Genomic DNA, 18,135 nt, shown 5'->3' on the forward strand with positions numbered 1-18,135 from the left:
GGGGCAGGTTGGCCGAATTTTGTGTGGACTTTTTGGCCGAACTGAAAATTTAGTAAATGCCAATCGACCCAAATGTTGACCGATTCCTCAACAAAAGTAGCATTGAAGGAAGAGAAAATGATATCACATTTTTTATGTATGACAATATTTCACAAATGTGCCCAAGACTTTTTTGACAGCAAAAACCGTTTTTCGAAAAGTCCAACCAAAATGAGTACATTCAGAAAGCAAACCTTGGCCAACCAGCCCTGGTCTCCCTTACTGTATTTCGATGTTTTTCCAAATATTTTTTTCATATAAATTTCCATTGAGTTCAGCACCGGTTAAATGTTGACCGATTGGGCTGAAATTTCGCCCAGAGCATCAAGGCACATAATAGAACGGAATAAGAGGGCGGACCTTTAAAAAAAATTAAAAATGTTTTCAATTTTTAAACTTCTCATAAGAGTTTGTACAATCCCATTGAATTCCACCACTTAATTGTATCTTGACAGATACGTATTTCGACCTCAACAGTAAGGCCGTCTTCAGTGTCTCGCACTTGACTCGACTTTTTTAAAGTTTTTATACTAATTTGAGCTACCCTACTGTACATATGTACCCGATTTTGGTGTTGCTTAGACTTGTCAGTCTGTTTTTGCAGACACTGATACATGATCAGTGTTCTTTAATCGTCTCCTATAGTTAGAGAATTCGTACTTCAAATTTTTGGTTGAGCTCAACCCAAGCGTTTAGAAGTTGTACAGGTCTTTTGATATTTTAAATCTATCCTTATCCAATGGAAATATCATGGTTTCTACATTCGTCTCCATATTTTAGAACATATGTGTTTCCAAATTTGAAAAAATGTTGTGTGTGTGTGTTACACAGACATCATGCACGCGTACAAAAAAGGATGAGATTGAGCAACGACTGCTACGCGCACATAAAATTTAGCGCGCGCGAGTCTCACGAAGCTTGTGTACCTCACATTAACATTGGAGAGTCGCATTGAGACATCTCAATGCGATCAGCTCATGCGCTGTTTGCCATGGCAAACCTTTGCAAACAACAGCGGAGATGCGTGAAACAGCTTGGGCGGAAAATTTTCATTCAATAATATCGTCGCCCAAATAACGCCAGCTATGGATTTCTAGCGCATGAGATGAGTCTCATGAGACGTACATTGAGACACGCTCACTTAGTTATTTCGCGCGCGCGCTAGCTTCTCTCGTCGCACTGAATCGGTGCTACGTAAGCTTTTGTAGCTCATGGCACACTGTCTCATCCATGTATACACGAGAATTAAGAGACTCTGGTGTTACACTGAGTTACTCGTTTTCGTATATGTATGTTCCTCTTACCCCTGCCCTTCTCCAGAAGTCGTGTCCAGGTACATAGCAATAATAACCTGCTTAAACCTCTTTTTTGGCTTTACCCATATTTTAGTTTTCGCTCGAAATTATAATTTTGCCTTCTAAAATGGATCTAAGGGCCAATTATTAACATAAATCTTTCAACTCTCGCGATATCATCTCCCGAGTAACACAAGTCACACAAATTTGGTTGCAGCAACTTGATTGTGACTAAATCTGGTCACATATTAATTAAAGTAACCCATGTGGAACATGTGTGCTGCTAGGGCTGTTTTACAATATAATTTTTAAGAGTTTTGTTTCACTAGTTTTCAAATTCATTTGACAATTCTTCAGTATTTTGTAAAACCAGGACAATGCAGATCTTCATTTCTACGACCTCTCTTAGGTGCCACGGCAGGTTTTGCAATCTAGTTCGTTCTCGACGCTGTAGGTCTATTCATTCCTCAGAACAGTGCTTGGCCCTTCGTTGGTGGTCAGACGAAACGCGTCGTGCTGTTAAAGCCAGAAGATAAGCCCTTCAGGCGCTCCGGTGGTCCACCGGAGGTGGCCAATGCACTCGGGGAATATTTTGCTTCACTCGCATCGGTAAGTGGATACCAAGGCGATTTTTAAAGGTTCATAGCCACCAGGGCCCTGACGCTGTAGAACTTTTAAGTCCCATCGGTCTCCAATAAATCAGCTCTTTTCGTTCGCCGAGCATCGCTTCGCTCTTGCGAAGATATCCGGAATAAGGTATCCGATGCTGAAAAACCTTTCCCCTACGGAAAAAAATAGTTTTCTTCGATCTTTGCCGGATTAGGAGTTCAGTTCATCTGTGGACCTACTCGATCGGCCAGAAAAAAAAGTGTCATGTGTATAACGGCCGGCACAGTCACTTCGGCCCAAGTATCAGGATTAATGGGCTGCCGAGGAGCTTGTCATCATACTCGCCCCAATTTTCAACTAGTACCCCCGCATAGCTCCAGACTTGTTCCTTCCGTACCCGCTGAGGGTGCCTGCGCCGAAGCAGGTGTCCTCCCATTCCGTCATCGTGTGCAGGCAACTATTAGCCGAAAGCAGCCGCAAACGCTACCGCCACATCCGGAAACCACAGGATCCCTTTCCTTGCTAAAGGGGATCGAATCATGCACACGATGGTCGGCATCAGTCTCCCCCAGTTGTGAGGGTCCACTGGCACGGAGCGTGGAGCTCGCATTCTCACACAGCCAAAATAAACTGTTTCATTGCGAGGCGCTAATAATAAGCTAATGAACAAAATCCAGGACTTCGCAGCTATGGCAACTTGGAACGACTTGCCCAGACTCAAGCACCAGTAAGTCATTTTCACATAATATCGGCTGCAGGCGGTAGGTGAAATCGGCGAGGTACAAAGCTCAGTAGCACATGTGATTTTCCGGTGTCCAAAGTTTAACATTTCTCGATCCAGCTACGGAATACCGACAAACATACGAAATGTCTTAGCTGACGATTCCGCTAGTCTATCAGCGCTCATCTGCTCCATCAAAGATATATGGATGTACCAACAGATCTATATCGAGCAGGGGCTTCCCGGGCACCCCTATCCGGGTGTAAATACCACCAACGAGGTATGCAGGCCTCCATGGTTTCCAGGATTGTAATCCACCCCCCCCCCCCTGACGCCCGTGGCCAGGCTACCGGGCTTCCAACCAAGGTCGTATTAAGTCCTCTGCTCATCAACCATATTCTCAACAAGGTGAGTTGGGTTCCTAACCAACTTCGCTAAAATCGTTTCCGCATTTTAACACCAACCGGCCAACCCCTGTGTGGCAGTAATACGAAAACTGTCGCTCTCAGAGTATGCCACGCGTTCTGCGATCTGAACAATGTCATCGCTTATCTGACGTTTTAATCCAAGGGGCAAGTAACTCTAAACTTTGCGAAAATATTACTCATTGTCTCGCAATAGTATTTCGTGATATTTCTAGCACGATTTCCATCAAACAAAGAAACGGTTGCTAGTTCGGTTGTTATGGCGTTTGTTAGTTACTTTACGAAACACAGTGCTCCCCCGTAATGGAAACACCTGATTTCTACCTTCTACAGATTCTAGAAAACTTTCAAACCGCATGTTATATTACGAATGGCATCAAAACCAAAGCGTAGGCCTTAAAGATTGCCTAAAATGTAATAATAATAGAAATAGTTGTTCAAAGATTTTTTAAGAATTTAGAGGAGACTTAATCATGTGTTGCCTAAAACTGGGTGGACTGTATTGACTGGGTGGCGTTGTGTTTCATGCTTTTCCAACCAGGGCTCTTTGACCAATTTACCGTAGATACGACGTAGTTTATCTCTAGTATTTGTTAGCATTTTTGGATACTGTCGAAAGTTTAGAGCAGGGTTCTTGTATCAGGGTTCACTCACTTCGACAGTAGATGGGAGAGACTAGCGCGGGGGTGAAAAATTCATTTTCAGTGTAAAACTTAAACAAACTCGGTGGATGCCCCATACAAAAATCCAAAATCATGAAATTGGCATACTGCTACACCTATTTGTATTCACCTTGGTTTAGAGTTAGTTGCTTCTTGTTCTGATCTGTTTACTGCGGATATCCTCTGCTTCGAATAGAGTTTTTTTTTCTCTGCGGAGATCCTTTGCTCTTTGGGATTCCCTGCGGAGATCCTTTGGGATTCCCATCTGGCTGTAGCAATTTAACTCCGGAGAACAGCGCATTTCAACCATTGGATTCCTGGATAGATTCCTGTAAAGGCATCAGCGTAAGTCCAATGAAACTGCTGACTGAAGTGTGACTGAATCTGGTCACATATAAGTTACTGTGATCGATGTGTAACATGTATATGCTACTCGGTCGTAAGAGACCACACATTTTGCCGATAGGGACTCCCCACCGTAGAAGACAACCGTGATTGGTGTCTTTTGTCCTGTATTTTCGTCCTGTTTTTACATGCCACCCAAAATTTAATGATTTCTATGTATTGTATATTTGGTCTCTAGGTTGGACCTGAGAGTTGCTGTTTTCAGGCCCCTCCCCTACCAGTCGCTCTTCTAGCACTACTGGTTCAAGTAAAGAAATGAGTTCACGGAAATAAAGTTGGTATACGAGAAAGGCAAAAAATAAAAAGGTTTTGCAAATATTAGTGTAGATGGTTAACAGCAGGAAACGTCCCAAGCAACACAACTTGTTTTATACAAGTTTATATTGCACATATAAAGCATAATATCATGCATTTCTTCATGAATACATTACCATTTTTCTAACGCTTATAAGCCCAAAAAAGCGCAAAACATTGCGTCTTATAAAACATAATAAACATATAAACATATAAACGTTCTAGTCATAAAATATGTTTTAAATTTCATCTGTAAAACTATTATATATGTCTTATATGAACATTATATAACATACTATAACAAATTAAGTAATAAAAGCGTAATGAATTACTTTTTTAGTACATATTTATGTGTTAAATATTAGTTATAATTTATTTTATTAATACTAATACGTTGTTATTCAGTTATAGAAAAGTTTTAAATATGGGCTTTTGTAAAGTATATTTTCAGCCGAGCAATAAATTATGACTTAAGAAAAATTTCATTTTATTGCATTCATATATCAATAAATCGATAACTTAATCGATAGCCATTGCACATAAAGTTGATTTACAACAAATATTAAATCATATACTGAAATGAGCTCTTTGTTAATAGAAAAATGTCATTTCTCCTTGCCGTTCAAGATTTATTGTGTAACTTTCCATTACACTTGCTTTAAATTCTTGTAAATTTCTTGTAAAGAAATCATTCTACAACTTTTATTTATTGAAAAATGTTCTGTAGAACATCGGAAAACATGGCAATGGAGTCTTTTTGGGTGACGTCACAGTGCCAATCAAAATATTTGTTATAGTCGTGAAAAGTTAAGTTTTTCTGAGAAATGAAAATTTTCAATAATTATCTCGATGTTACCCTTTTGAATATATTTATAGTAGAGGGTGAGCTGAAATCAAAAATCACATATGAATAATAAAGTTCTTTTGGAAATTCCATAACTTGTACATTAGGGTGGCTCAAATTAGTATGGGAAAAACTTTGTTAAATTTTTTTGATGGGCCGCCCTCTTATTCGGTTCTATTTCATGCCCTGATGCTCTGGACAAAATTTCAGCCAAATCGGTCTACGTTTGGGCGGTGCTAAACTCGTTGGAAGTTTATGTGGAAAAATGTATGCAGAAACATCCAAAAACAGTAAATTGCAGCTGAACTACACAACATACGATGAAGAACTATGATACTCATTCAGATTTTGGAGAATTTAATACAGAATGTTATGCAGAAAACCGCGATTCGAGTTTGCCCGGCTAAGTTATCAGCATTTCTCTGCAGTGGGGTTTGACCAAATTTCGTTTCTTTTACCTTTGAAAAGAAATAAATTCACCCCAACAACACTCCAGTAAAATGCTAATATCTTTGCGTAATAAACTCTAATCTTCTCGCGGTTTTCAGCATAACATTCTGTATTTTATTTTACAAGAACTGAATGAGTATCATGGTTCTTGATCGTAAATTGTGCCGTCCAACTGCAAATCACTGTTTTTGGAAGTTGCTGCATACATTTTTCCATATTAACTTCCAACGAGTTTAGCACTGCCCAAACGTTGACCGATTTGGCTGAAATTTTGTCCAGAGCATCAGGGCATCAAATAGAACCGAATAAGAGGGCGGCCCATCAAAACATTTGAAAAGTGTTTTTTGAGCCACCCTATTGTACATGTTTGTGTTATTATTTACGATACTACTTTACGGGTAGATCAAAATGTAATGTTTTTAGGGGGACTCGTGTTTTTGGTCATAATTTCATTTTTTTGGAATGATCCTTTTTCCTATACGAAAAATGGAAAAAGCATTGCTTTTTTTGCTGAATTCCTTTCAAAAAAGGCATATTTATTGGTGAAGTATCACTATTTTCTGCCGACACTGTATTTTTTTGATCTAGTTCGAATCATTACCTTGTTGTACAAAGATGTTGTCACTATGTTTAAAATTAACCATGGATGCATCTTTATAACATACTAGTCGACCCGGCAGACGTTGTCCTGCATAGTAGGCGGAAATGTGCGTTTTCAACTGCCCATGCAAAGATTCCCATACAAAATCAAGTTTTAGTTTTTCACTATTTTCTTAGCTTTACTCTTGGTTTTCACATAGGAGAATACCCTATAAACCCGTCGTAAACGATAACGAACATATTTCCCGAATGAATTGAGAAAATCCATCCAGCCGTTTTCGAGTTATGCGGATACGAACACAGACCATTTCATTTTTATTATATAGATTCAAAACGTGTTATATGTAGTTGTTATGGATGAGTTATTTTAACATAGTTATAACCGTTTTAGAGCTTCGGAATGTTGAATAATTGGTTCATCTCATCCTTTTTTGTTGGCATGGCAATTTTTACTCCCTTATACATTAATGTTGTTAACTTGTTATATATTCGTCAATGAACCGTCACATTTATATTTCATCTATAAAACATTCACAATGCACGATACAGTGAATGTTATAATCAAGTCATATATGTTTCTTATTAACAAAAATACAACACAAAATAATTTTGCAACGAAATGTTTGTATTAAACACTACAAAACAATTCCTATAACAAGGCAGGTATTGCTTGTCAGTATTATAACTTAAATACAACAAGTTTTATATTTTTCTAAATATAATATGTTTTTGGTGTTACTTGGGGTTTTGATAGAATATGAAGTTTAAAAAGAACTGAGATAGAGATTCAAAGTTTGAACGGGACGAGCCTCCGGCTTATAAGGCTAAAGCGGTAGCCACTAGGTAGAACACCGAGCTCGTTAAGAAAATTTGATGCCAGGCTGTATTTTTGGAAAACATGGAAATATCAAAATATCAAAGCAAACGGAAACGTGTAGTTTTCGGCTGTTGCAGTCTTGTAACGCAGCAAAAACAAGTTTACTTCTGCATCCGACGGTTTCGGTTTCGGTTTCGTATAAAACCAACATGTTGAGAATCTGTTTTGTTTAGAATTTATCCGCAAGGCGGCGCTACTGTATACGAGAGATCAGTTTGGATCGATACCTCGGAATCTGTGGGAATTAGAAAGTTGCCGTCTTCTTCAAAGTTGTTCGGGGATTGGAAACCGAAATGTTAAGAAAATATTTAGATAATAATTATTCGCAAGGCGTTGCTTGTGTATATGAGACATCAGTTTCACAGCAAATAATTTTGAAAATTCAACGGCGTGTAAATTTGCAGCTTATTCCATCAAGCGAATTAACACTCGGTATTCAGTAAAATTTGATTGAATTTTACAAGCAAGCACCGATTAAATTTATTTCGATTTAAAAGAATAGTGAGATCGATTGAATGTTACGTTTATTTGCATGCTCCAAATATGTGCATGAAAATAAATTTAAAATCGCAACATATTTTTATCTGTGTTGGTTCAATATATGTATCCGGAACCCTTCCGTCTCAAACGCAAAAGGCCGTGAGTTCGATCTTCGTTTCATTCTCATACTTTGTAACGTTCTCTATATTTATCATGTTTTAGCAATCGCTAGAACAGGAACTAGACTTCCGCACCATTTCCATTTCTATCCTGTATCTTCAACTTAACTATTCTAGCAGTAACTATTATAATTGTAAATGCAGGAAAAACTCGTATCTATAACTCTCTAATACCTGTTGTGGTTATTGTCATCAAGAACTACTATTTTAGTATTATTATAACAGAATTCACACATTCATTTGTTTGCGTAGCATACTCTTGGGCCGTGGTCCCCAGCATACTTACTATCAAGAGCCGCACGGAAATTTCGAGCTGTTGAAGTGGGCCGCAGTATATTGACAACATTTGTTTTTCAGATCATATCGCACATTACAAAATATTGTATATGTGAAGTAAATATTTCATTCCTGTGAATCTTTTTCAAATAAAATATATACTTGTAAGGACATTTCGTTCTACAAGTTTTATCGCCGTAGCCTTTAGAACCAATTTTGCAGTAGCGGACTTGACACGAAAAATGCATTTTACATAATCCGTTTGGAATTCTAAACAGAGCCCGTTTGAGATTCTGAAATTAATCCGATCGGGACTCTGTACCGAACCTGTCCGGAATTTTAAGCAGAACCTGTTTGGAGTATCCGTTTGTGATTCTGAACAGCATTCCGATCGAGATTCGGAGCAGTATTCAATTGAAATTTTGAATTGAGTCCGATTAGGATTCTGGCTGAGATTCCGAACATAATCCGTTAGGGATTCTGAACAGAATCTGTTTGAAGGTTCTGAGCAGGATCCGTTTTGCGATTAAATACAAATTTGCTACTATCATAGCCCGGGTGAAAACTTCGAAGTTTATTTGCTGTCGGCCTACATAAAATCTTTGTATGAAGTTAAGAATTTCATGAATCATAATGATAAAACTATTACCGATATAAATCAGTTGACAGGTTCCCGAGTACACCAAAATGTTGGGAATGATAAAAGCTTTTCCTGACATATAATGCTTATCAATGGGCCACATGTAGCGTATTCTCAGAAATCCTTCGCGAACCGCAGGAAAAGGCTTAAATAGCCGCACTTTGAGGATCACTGCTCTTGGGTTATTGTTATACCTATGGCGAAGGCGATAAACTCTATATAATTATTGTATGTATAGTAAAGAGCATTTACTAACTCCTAGGTCATGACCAGAAATGGTTTAGAAAAATGCTGGTTTAAAACGAATTGTAAAAAACGCCAAATTTTAAGTACGGTCCCGATTTTTGAGAATGTCTGATGGCCACTTGTGGTCATAGATGGGTAAGTACTGCGAATTATTTCCTAGATCACCATCAGAAGTTGTTTAGAAAAAAATTGCGCTGCTCTAGGACGAACTTACTGAAATGAGCATTTTTACGGACGTTCCGGGTCTTCTGGAAGGTCGTCCGGTGAACTACGATCATAGATGAGTGAGAACTGCGAATTTACTTCATGGTCATTATTGCAGTTTGCCTTGAAACATGGATTATCGATGCAGTTCGATAATCACACTTTTTTATTGCGTCTGCACAGTTGCGAATTATTTTTCTCGAATCCCACCAAATAATAATATTTTTGGAGCAAATAATTATTTAAACTGCACAACTGGCCACCTTGGCCATCATTTAGAAAGAGAAAATGCGAGAAGCTGCAAAATGCGAACATGTCAGAAGAAAATGTTCAAAACAAAAGCACGTGATTGTCACACCGTTTGCTTTCGTCTGACATTTATCGATGTCAAAAAACCCATTGAAATCGACGCCGTCACACTTTTGAGCACAGTTTGAAACCGTCACACTTTCAAACTGTGTTGTTCGATTTAGTGTGAACAGCGCAATATATAGAATAATTCAATATTGATCACTTTTCGCCGTACAACTGAGTCTTTTATTTAGTTATATTTACCAGAGCATTCTATCGAATCATTTTTGATGTGTTCTCATTGGATAAAGAACTAATTTGAGATATACATTGAAGCTTGGTGCCAATTGGTCAACTGATCGAAAAAATATCTCACTTTTACTACTTTTTACAACAGTACAAGTCCGGGAAAGTTGAACAGTCCGAAAATCTTATTCAAACAAAACCATGATACTGCACAGGAAACGAATGGAAATACGACGAATGAAATTGGAATTTGGAAAACTGGAATTGACCTTTAAAAAATGGAAATATGGTGTAATGTATATTAGGCTTCGTGGCCGTGCGATTAGCCATCAGTCTTCTGTGCTGTGGGTTCGACTCCCGCCTTAGTGAAGAGAAAACTTTTCATTAAGCGTAAAATTCTTCACTGATCCACTTGGTTGGGTGTATAGTAGATATCCAATCCGTTGTCTAATGCTAGATGTTAAGTGTTCAGTCTGTGCGACCTCTGGTCGTAGATGGCGAATCTATCTCTTATGCTCCTTCGCTTAGTTTTGTTTGTCAAAGTTCCTCTGATATATTTTTTCTAAATTGCATTTAAACCAAAATTCTATACGAAAGTGTTTATTCGGGAATCGTTATTGGTCTCTTCCATCAGTAGACTTAACAGAACCGGTAACTTGGTACCAAAGCGTTTTCTTAGAACCATTTCATATTTCGCTTAACTACAGAAGAATCGCATCCACTTCCTTTTGAATTATTCAAAATCCATTGGATAACTTTTAAATATTTTTTAATTCAAAGGCATGTGAAAAATATAATTAGAATTATTTAAAAGAAAATTATATTAAAAAACTGGACAAACTCGAATTCAATAAGGTGACAGAATTTGAGAATTTACAACAAAACCATTTTAATTGCTTTTCATAGTTTATTGATTTTGTTTATTGTTTTTTGCAATTCCTAATAATAATACCTGGATCACAGCTCGTGATCGTGTTCATTAAAGCACCCATTTCGTTGGTATGGAAAAGTAGGCCGTTTTATCACTCAAAGACGAACTGTATTCAAATATTATGATCAGGAATTTCAAAAAATCCATTATAACACTCATTTGGGTGCTTTAATGAAAAACCAACATCAGAACAGTAGTTACTTGACTACAATTTGCTGAATTAGCTTGAATGGGTGTTCAAATAGTGTATTCTCTGCGCATAATAAACTAAATAGTTTGATGGACATGACATCAAAAATCTCCAAAGGCAAGTTCATCTATCGCTTCATGGTATGTCGAGCTATGCAATGTGGCACGATAACATGAAATCTGATTGTTCTCTGCAGCAACATGATTTATTGGCAAGAATGATCATGTGAAGTGAATTAGACTGTACCCTTTTGGTACAAATTTATCATATTAAAGCTCATTTTTCGTCATTGCGTCGTTGCAAAACTCGATTTTTTTGCAAATGATTGCACAAACTACTATTTTAATTTTGAATAAAAATCGAAATATGGATTTATGTTATTTTAGAAAAATTTACATCAGAGAGAACATGTTGAATTTATGGATGCTTCTTGTACCCGACTGCTGTATTCGATAGGAGAGTTTTCCAAACTGTGCTACTGGAAGTTGTCATTCAGTGTGTGAGGAACCATGTTGATGACGATGTGAAGTTGCCACTTAAATATTTTTCATTATTCGCACCCATCTCTAATAAAGAAGTAGCATTCAGTAACCCGTCTATGGTTGCATGCTTTGATAAAAAAAAATGAAATTCTATTAAGTTTCGAATAAACCTATTTGTTCCAATATTTAATGTGTTACTATGAAGAAAAAAAAAGATTTTCCATTGCGTTCCAACTGCTTCATAAAACTATTTGTTTGCGTAATTCATGTGTATTTCGGAAAGCACATTGTAAACATTTTATCAAATAAACCCACATTGGTCACCCTATCCAACATCTGAGAAGTAAACTGATACACCAGACGACACAGCTAGCTGCTTATCAGTTTGCACCCGCCACCAAAAACCTCGGCCCACCCTCCGAAAACAAACACGCCACTTACCTAGCATTTTACTGAGATCGGCATTGTGGAGATCGGGATTCTCGTCGGCGAGCTTCTTCCGCTCCACTTTGGCCCACACCATGAACGCGTTCATGGGCCGCCTGATGCGTGCCTCTTTGGCACTTTTCAGCGCCCCGTGGGGTCCCATTTTGCCCGGTCCACCATACTGTTGCCGCTGGTGTAGCACACCGTAGTTGGACGCGCAGAACTCACTCTGATAGGGCCCCGGTGCGAGGGCATATCCACCCCATCCGCCCGGGTCGTCCTGGGGCAAGATGGTGGGGATCACATCCTGGTAGGGGGCGTACTGGCTCATCAGCGGCGAGTTGGACAGCAGCGGAGATTGCGAGTTGAGTAGTGCCGGATTGGACGACAGCAGCGGGGAGTGCGACTGCATCAACGGGGAGGACATCATGCCGTTACTGCCGGAGCCGAGCATGCTGGGACTCTGCGGGGCCAACATCGCTCCTCCTGTGGTGGAGTGCTGGCCGGGGAGACCCGGCAGCGGGGAACTGGCCGCGGTGTTTTGCGACTGGTTTTGCTGACTGGATTGGCTCTGTTGTTGCTGCTGTTGGTGCATGTACTCTTCGTAGGACCGGTGGTAGCTCTGCTGGGCGGATTGTTGATGTTGTGGTGAGCTGGGTGGGTGGGGGAGAGAAAAACACAAGCCACATGTATTAATCCAGTTTTCAATCAGTCCAAGCCCAGACGCTTAGATTAGAAAAAATCAATAGGGTAGTTGTGAGGGTTGCCGAAAATGTTAATTACAAATGCAAACACGGTATATGTTTTTAGGTTTATTGATTTTAGGTTTAGGCTCATATTCAGAATATTGAATTTTATATTTCTGTGATATATTTTTTGGACTTATATTATACATGCTTGTATATAAACATTGACTGATATCTTGGGCCCCTGTGGAGAGAAGCCCCTCGCTACTGCAATGCAAAGAGCATTCGCTGAAAGGTAGCTGCTGAAAAAAAAATATCAGCTAATCAGTGCCAGTCGCATAGGTGACAATTTTCTTCCAGGGGATTTCTTGCTAATGCGATTAGTGGCGATAAGCGCGCTTAGAGTTTATTTGATGGTGTGACCGTCTGCTATTTTTATGAGGCCCAATAACTAAACTGTTTGATGATGACTGATAAGGAACGTTTGGTTGAGGTAGCACCGAGGCTAGAAATTTTCAGTGACGAAAGAGTGGAGCTAGTTTTATCAAATTTAAATTTTGGAGCAAGAAGGCACTTGTCAAGATCAGGTTTCATATTCACGCGTGAGGTGAGATAAGATAAGAGAGGCCCAATCTGTATCACTTCTTTGCAGGAAGCTTCCACAAATGAAAAGTAAACTAACCCAACAAGGCAATAGGAATTGCATTAAAAATGTAGACTCAAATATTAAATTATGTAAGGCATGAGGACGTTCAATCTCAATTGTCACAAATTTATTTCATCTCAAAAGAAAAAATAAAGCATCGATTTCAATAGAACTTTCTGCTTATATGTAAGTTTGATGCCGAAAAAATCACAAACTAATCTTTATTGGGCGTACAAATACTCTGATTCTACTGGTATTTTTTATTATTCAAATAATCTTGATAATGTTGCCTAGAAGGCTTAGAAAATAGTATATACACAAACAATACTAGTTAAATTTTATGCCACAATAAACAAACGTTACTTGTGAGTCAATGTTGTGAGTTTACACTGATAAGAAAAATAGCAAACAAGTCACTGCGTCGTGGTAGCTTGTATCTAAGTTACCTCCGTGGGAAATGATAGCTCCATAAGCCTATCGCGATATAAGCGCCACATGAGAAATACAGGTTCTTATATTTTGCTATTGTTTACACTGTTCATTTCTTTCGAGTAAAATTTAATGGAGGAGGATTATTATCATTGATATGACTCGAAACGTTTAACAGCCAGACAATAATCACAACTATAATAATAAAGGAGACAAAAAATGATCATTCTACTTCATTCGAAAATCGATCAAGATTAATTGCGAGAATTTGGGCTCATCTTTTGCATCTTGAAAAATATATCGGTGCATAGCAGATAAATTCTACTAGCAACGGTTCTCGTCTCTTCAAATCCAGATGTAAATAATTAATAAAATTACAAACAACTACTTGCCGTCCCCTTCGATTACAGCCGAAAGCCGCAATTGTACCAAATGTTAGGCGAAAAAAAAGTACACGTCGGAATGCATGAGAAATTCCCGTCAATTTCCGATACGCGCCACAATGGGAACTTCAGCGGGAGGTCTTCTTCCCCGGTATCAGAACATTGACAAGCCGTGGAAAAACACAACCGAACTCAATAAAGGCGCCGCTGGTGGCCCGTTATACCATTAATAGAGTGGAACCTCCCGTCAACAATCGTCCCGATAGCTCAATCGCTGCTGCAAGAAGTACCCTTCTAATTAAAATTGCATATTCTGATTGCCGCTGGCGCGGGAAAAACAAATTGATACGAACTGCCGGGACCAAAATGGTGAACATCTACGGTAGGAAAATTCAAACCGTGTACGAGTGCGCGTAGCCCAGCGAACAATGGGCACGGCAGAACACGTCAAGAAGAGGTCAGAAGGTTATTTCAAGATTTCCGAATTTGCAAGAACAATATGCGTTCGACATATGGTCGCGCTGAAGTCCGGGATCAATGCTAGAGCCGAATTAACTCGCAATTTCCAGCTGTCGGCGCTGTTGACGGTTGACGAATTCCAGTCAGATTCTAGTGCGCCAACAGAGGCACGTGAGTCGGGAAAATAAAACACTTGAGGGTACAATCTTGTTGGCTTTGGCGTTTGCGATACTGCCGTCAAGAGTGCGGCCAACCTGAAGTGTGGGCTTAGTTTCAAGATGAGGGCTTGCGTGCGCGATCCAGTCCAGACTATGAGACAAACTGAAGAAGGGAGATTAGTCGTCGGTGATGTCGATGCGGAAGTTATTCGATGCGTAGTGATTTAGTTTTTATGGTGGGATTTTCTTGTTATCGACGGTGTCGGTTGAACATCCGTTGTATTGAAAATTCGAGCAATCAAGGTGATAAAGAATGCTATTGTAGATTTTCCAAGAATTAAAATCACCATTTCAAACTCTGAAAACATTACAAATCCAAGGAGAAGTTCTGTGAACTGTGAATAAATCTATTAAATGGCCTGGATTCTGCCAAATCGCACCAAGCGCCAACAAAATATTACCCATTTTTCAGCTCAAGCTCTTGCCTAACAGATTTAATTGATTCAAAATCGAATTGGATATGGGGATTTGAACGCTCATACTCAAACGTCGATGAGCGTGTGGTCTACAAACCGGCCTCCCGACCCTGACATCCATGGTTCGAACCCAGTCTGCAGCACTTCCCGAATAGAAAATACAATAGAATTACATTAAAATATCATAAAATTACAATACATTTTATTTATGAACAATCAATTCTATTGTTCTTATATTGTACCAATTAAATTTCCTTATTGTTGTTCCAATAAACGTACAATAAAATCTATTGACAGAAAAATGTTGACAATAGAATTTTAATAAATTCTATTGTAATTGCAAAAATTTGTTCGAGAAATAAACGATTTTTTCATCGTTACGGTAACTAACAACCCCTATTTTCTATTGTAACAATATTCTTAATGGTTATTCAATTGTGAGCAACAATAGAGATTATTGTAATTACAATTAAATTTATCGTATTGTTACAATAATTTCTATTGTAATTCTATTGGACTTTTTTATTCGGGTTTGCTTTTTTTTAGTAAAAATCATCTTTCGCAAGGCCATATTTTAGGGGGGGTCCCGTAGCGTAGTTGGCTACACGTTCGCCTAATAAGCGGATGGTCATGGGTTCGATTCCCAGCCCCTCCACCAAGCCCTTGTCAGTCGCCTGAGGTGCAGCCCAAACGGTGGCGTTTTGGGGTGCGCGTCTTACCGACACGGCTGCCCGATGACGACTGACAAATTGTTCTTCTCGGAGGCATCCCTCCAACGTACCCGGATAAACGGCAACCGAACAATGCAACGAGCAATTGGATACACGATACGGACAAAAGGGACACAATGGACTCACGATGAGATGGACCCGGCAATGATAACAACAACGAATGTCTAAAAATAGATTCTGTGTGGATTCTGTACAGCAGAATACCACAGTAGATCACGGCACAGTAGCGGTTAAGAAACACAGAGTGCCTACCAAATAGAAAATTAATAAAAAAAGGCCATATTTTGAAATTCATACCGATTTCTTTTGGCTAGTTTCCATAAGGCGTTGGATTTCAATTCCTACGACCATTTGCCTAAGTGCAGGTTCCGAAAAAAACACCTTGACCGAACTTGTCCCGTTTTGAGGAAACGCGATAAAAAAACGTTTTGGCCGATTTTATACGAGCAGATTTTCCATAATCTTTTTTTGCGCGTTGATGGGCTTCGACAACTCTCCTAATTAGCATTACAAAACCATTGCAAAACAAAACTACAATGTTTCATAATATTTTTTGTCAAGTGCATAATAATTTATTTTTCTTGAATACTTAGATAAAAATATGTTGTGATTTTAAATGTTTCTCCATAGCGGAATTTGGGGCAAGTGTGCCACCTTAAGCACTTTGTTCAGTAACTTTTGAAAAACTCTTTGTTAAAACTTGGATATGGTTTCAATACCAATTTACACTTATATTTTCACTAATGATTGAGTCCCAGAAAAAATAAATGCAAAAAAGCTATTTCTGAAGCGTTTTAAAAATGGTTATAAATAACGTTTTTTTTGGGCTACGGTGCAAGAGTGCCACCCATATGGGGCAAGACGGCCAACTAGATAATATCAAAGAATTTAAAGGAAAAATTAATATTTTAGTAGGTATGGCACTGGTACATGCTAGAGGTATCCAAAAGCAAGCATTTTCATACATTTTTAAGTTAACCGTTATTGGGTGTGACTTTGAAAAAAAAAGGATTTATTGTACGTACCAAATTTTCAATAAATATTTTTGATACAACTATTTTCGTTACATTACAAAAGTGTCATTCAAATATTGAGCAACGTAAAAAATGGTCGTTTGGGATCGTCCATAAATCATGTCACGCATAAGGAGCGAGGAAACGTGATGGTCAATACCACTGTTTTTTGAGCTCTCATACAAAAAGTGTGACATGGCGGGGAGGATTGACAATTTCCTTCATTTTTCAACGTTCAGCGGTTGAATCTGTGAACCCTGGAAGTTTACGGTTCTGGTTTCTGCATGGAAAAATTGTCCACCTTTCAAATGGAGAATCATTATTTAGTGAATAGCGTGTCATGGGATTGAAATATAATTAATGGTTTTCTTGATTTCGTCTTTTTATTCAAAAAAGCAAAACAAAACATACGCAACTTCAACGATAACAAAACAATCATTTCATGACTACAAAGTTCATACTAGTTTTAAAGAAAAGTCAAGACACCTTCGGATCATTGCCGATTAGTGGGCACACGTTGGACATTCATCTTTGTAACATTCGTGAAACCAAGCATGGCATGCACCACACTTGTTCCACCCCTTACCATGCTCAGATAGAAGGAAACATTTGCCGCACAGATCACATAAGAAATCTTCAAGTGAGTCGTCATCAACTACACGTTTGCGCTTCGTAGATTGCTTTGTATTGGGTTTCTGACGTCTCTTGTTGGCTTTCTTGATAGTTTCTATATCCTTCGATGCCTGGGACTCCTTCAAAGCCGTACGGTACGGGCTTGATGTGAGCACTGTTGCCTTTTCTTTCCTCTTTCGGGTCACCTTCCGGGTTCGTGTCTTGGGTAGCGGATGTATGGCCTCTGAAGAAACTGCAAATCCTTCATATAAAGCACTCGAGGTTCCAGGCGGACAGTTTTCTTTATCATCAACTGCAGCAACCGAATCCACAGGTTCATAACTGCTTAGTTCCATCAGGTTTTCGTCGTTTTCTTTGTCAGGCGATCCGCAAGCTTCGACGCCATCTCCAGTTGATGTGCCGTTGACGTTAATCGGGTTGCTGCATGAAAGGTCGATGTCGGTAACATCAGCAGGTGCAAAAAGATCGTCACTGAACACTTGCCTGTTCCGGGAAACCAATCCCGTCTTGGCAAATCCGTTAATTGCGATTGTTGCGTTGCATGTTTTAAAGTAAGTCTTTCCAAAAAGTTCAGTCAGCTCATTTACGGCAACGACCTTGCCTGGATTTTCCTTAAGGCTTAAGGTATTCGTCGATTGCCCTGGAGAGATGTGTCTTTAATGGCCCCATAAAGGTTACGTCCAACGGGTTGCATCCGGTGACTACAGTG

General features: G+C 39.0%; 1 protein-coding gene across 2 annotated transcripts in view; it reads right to left on the reverse strand.

Annotated features, from left to right (window-relative positions):
* Nucleotides 1–18,135, reverse strand: part of LOC134224212 (putative transcription factor SOX-15) — a 344,461-nt gene that overhangs the window by 116,895 nt on the left and 209,431 nt on the right. For both annotated transcript variants that reach the window (XM_062703513.1, XM_062703512.1), the window contains one exon: nt 11,828–12,465. In XM_062703513.1, coding sequence (XP_062559497.1) covers nt 11,828–12,465 — 638 coding nt within the window. The remainder of the gene's footprint in view (nt 1–11,827; nt 12,466–18,135) is intronic.

Source organism: Armigeres subalbatus, chromosome 3, assembly GCF_024139115.2.
Source record: "Armigeres subalbatus isolate Guangzhou_Male chromosome 3, GZ_Asu_2, whole genome shotgun sequence".
Taxonomy (NCBI): Eukaryota; Metazoa; Arthropoda; class Insecta; order Diptera; family Culicidae; genus Armigeres; species Armigeres subalbatus.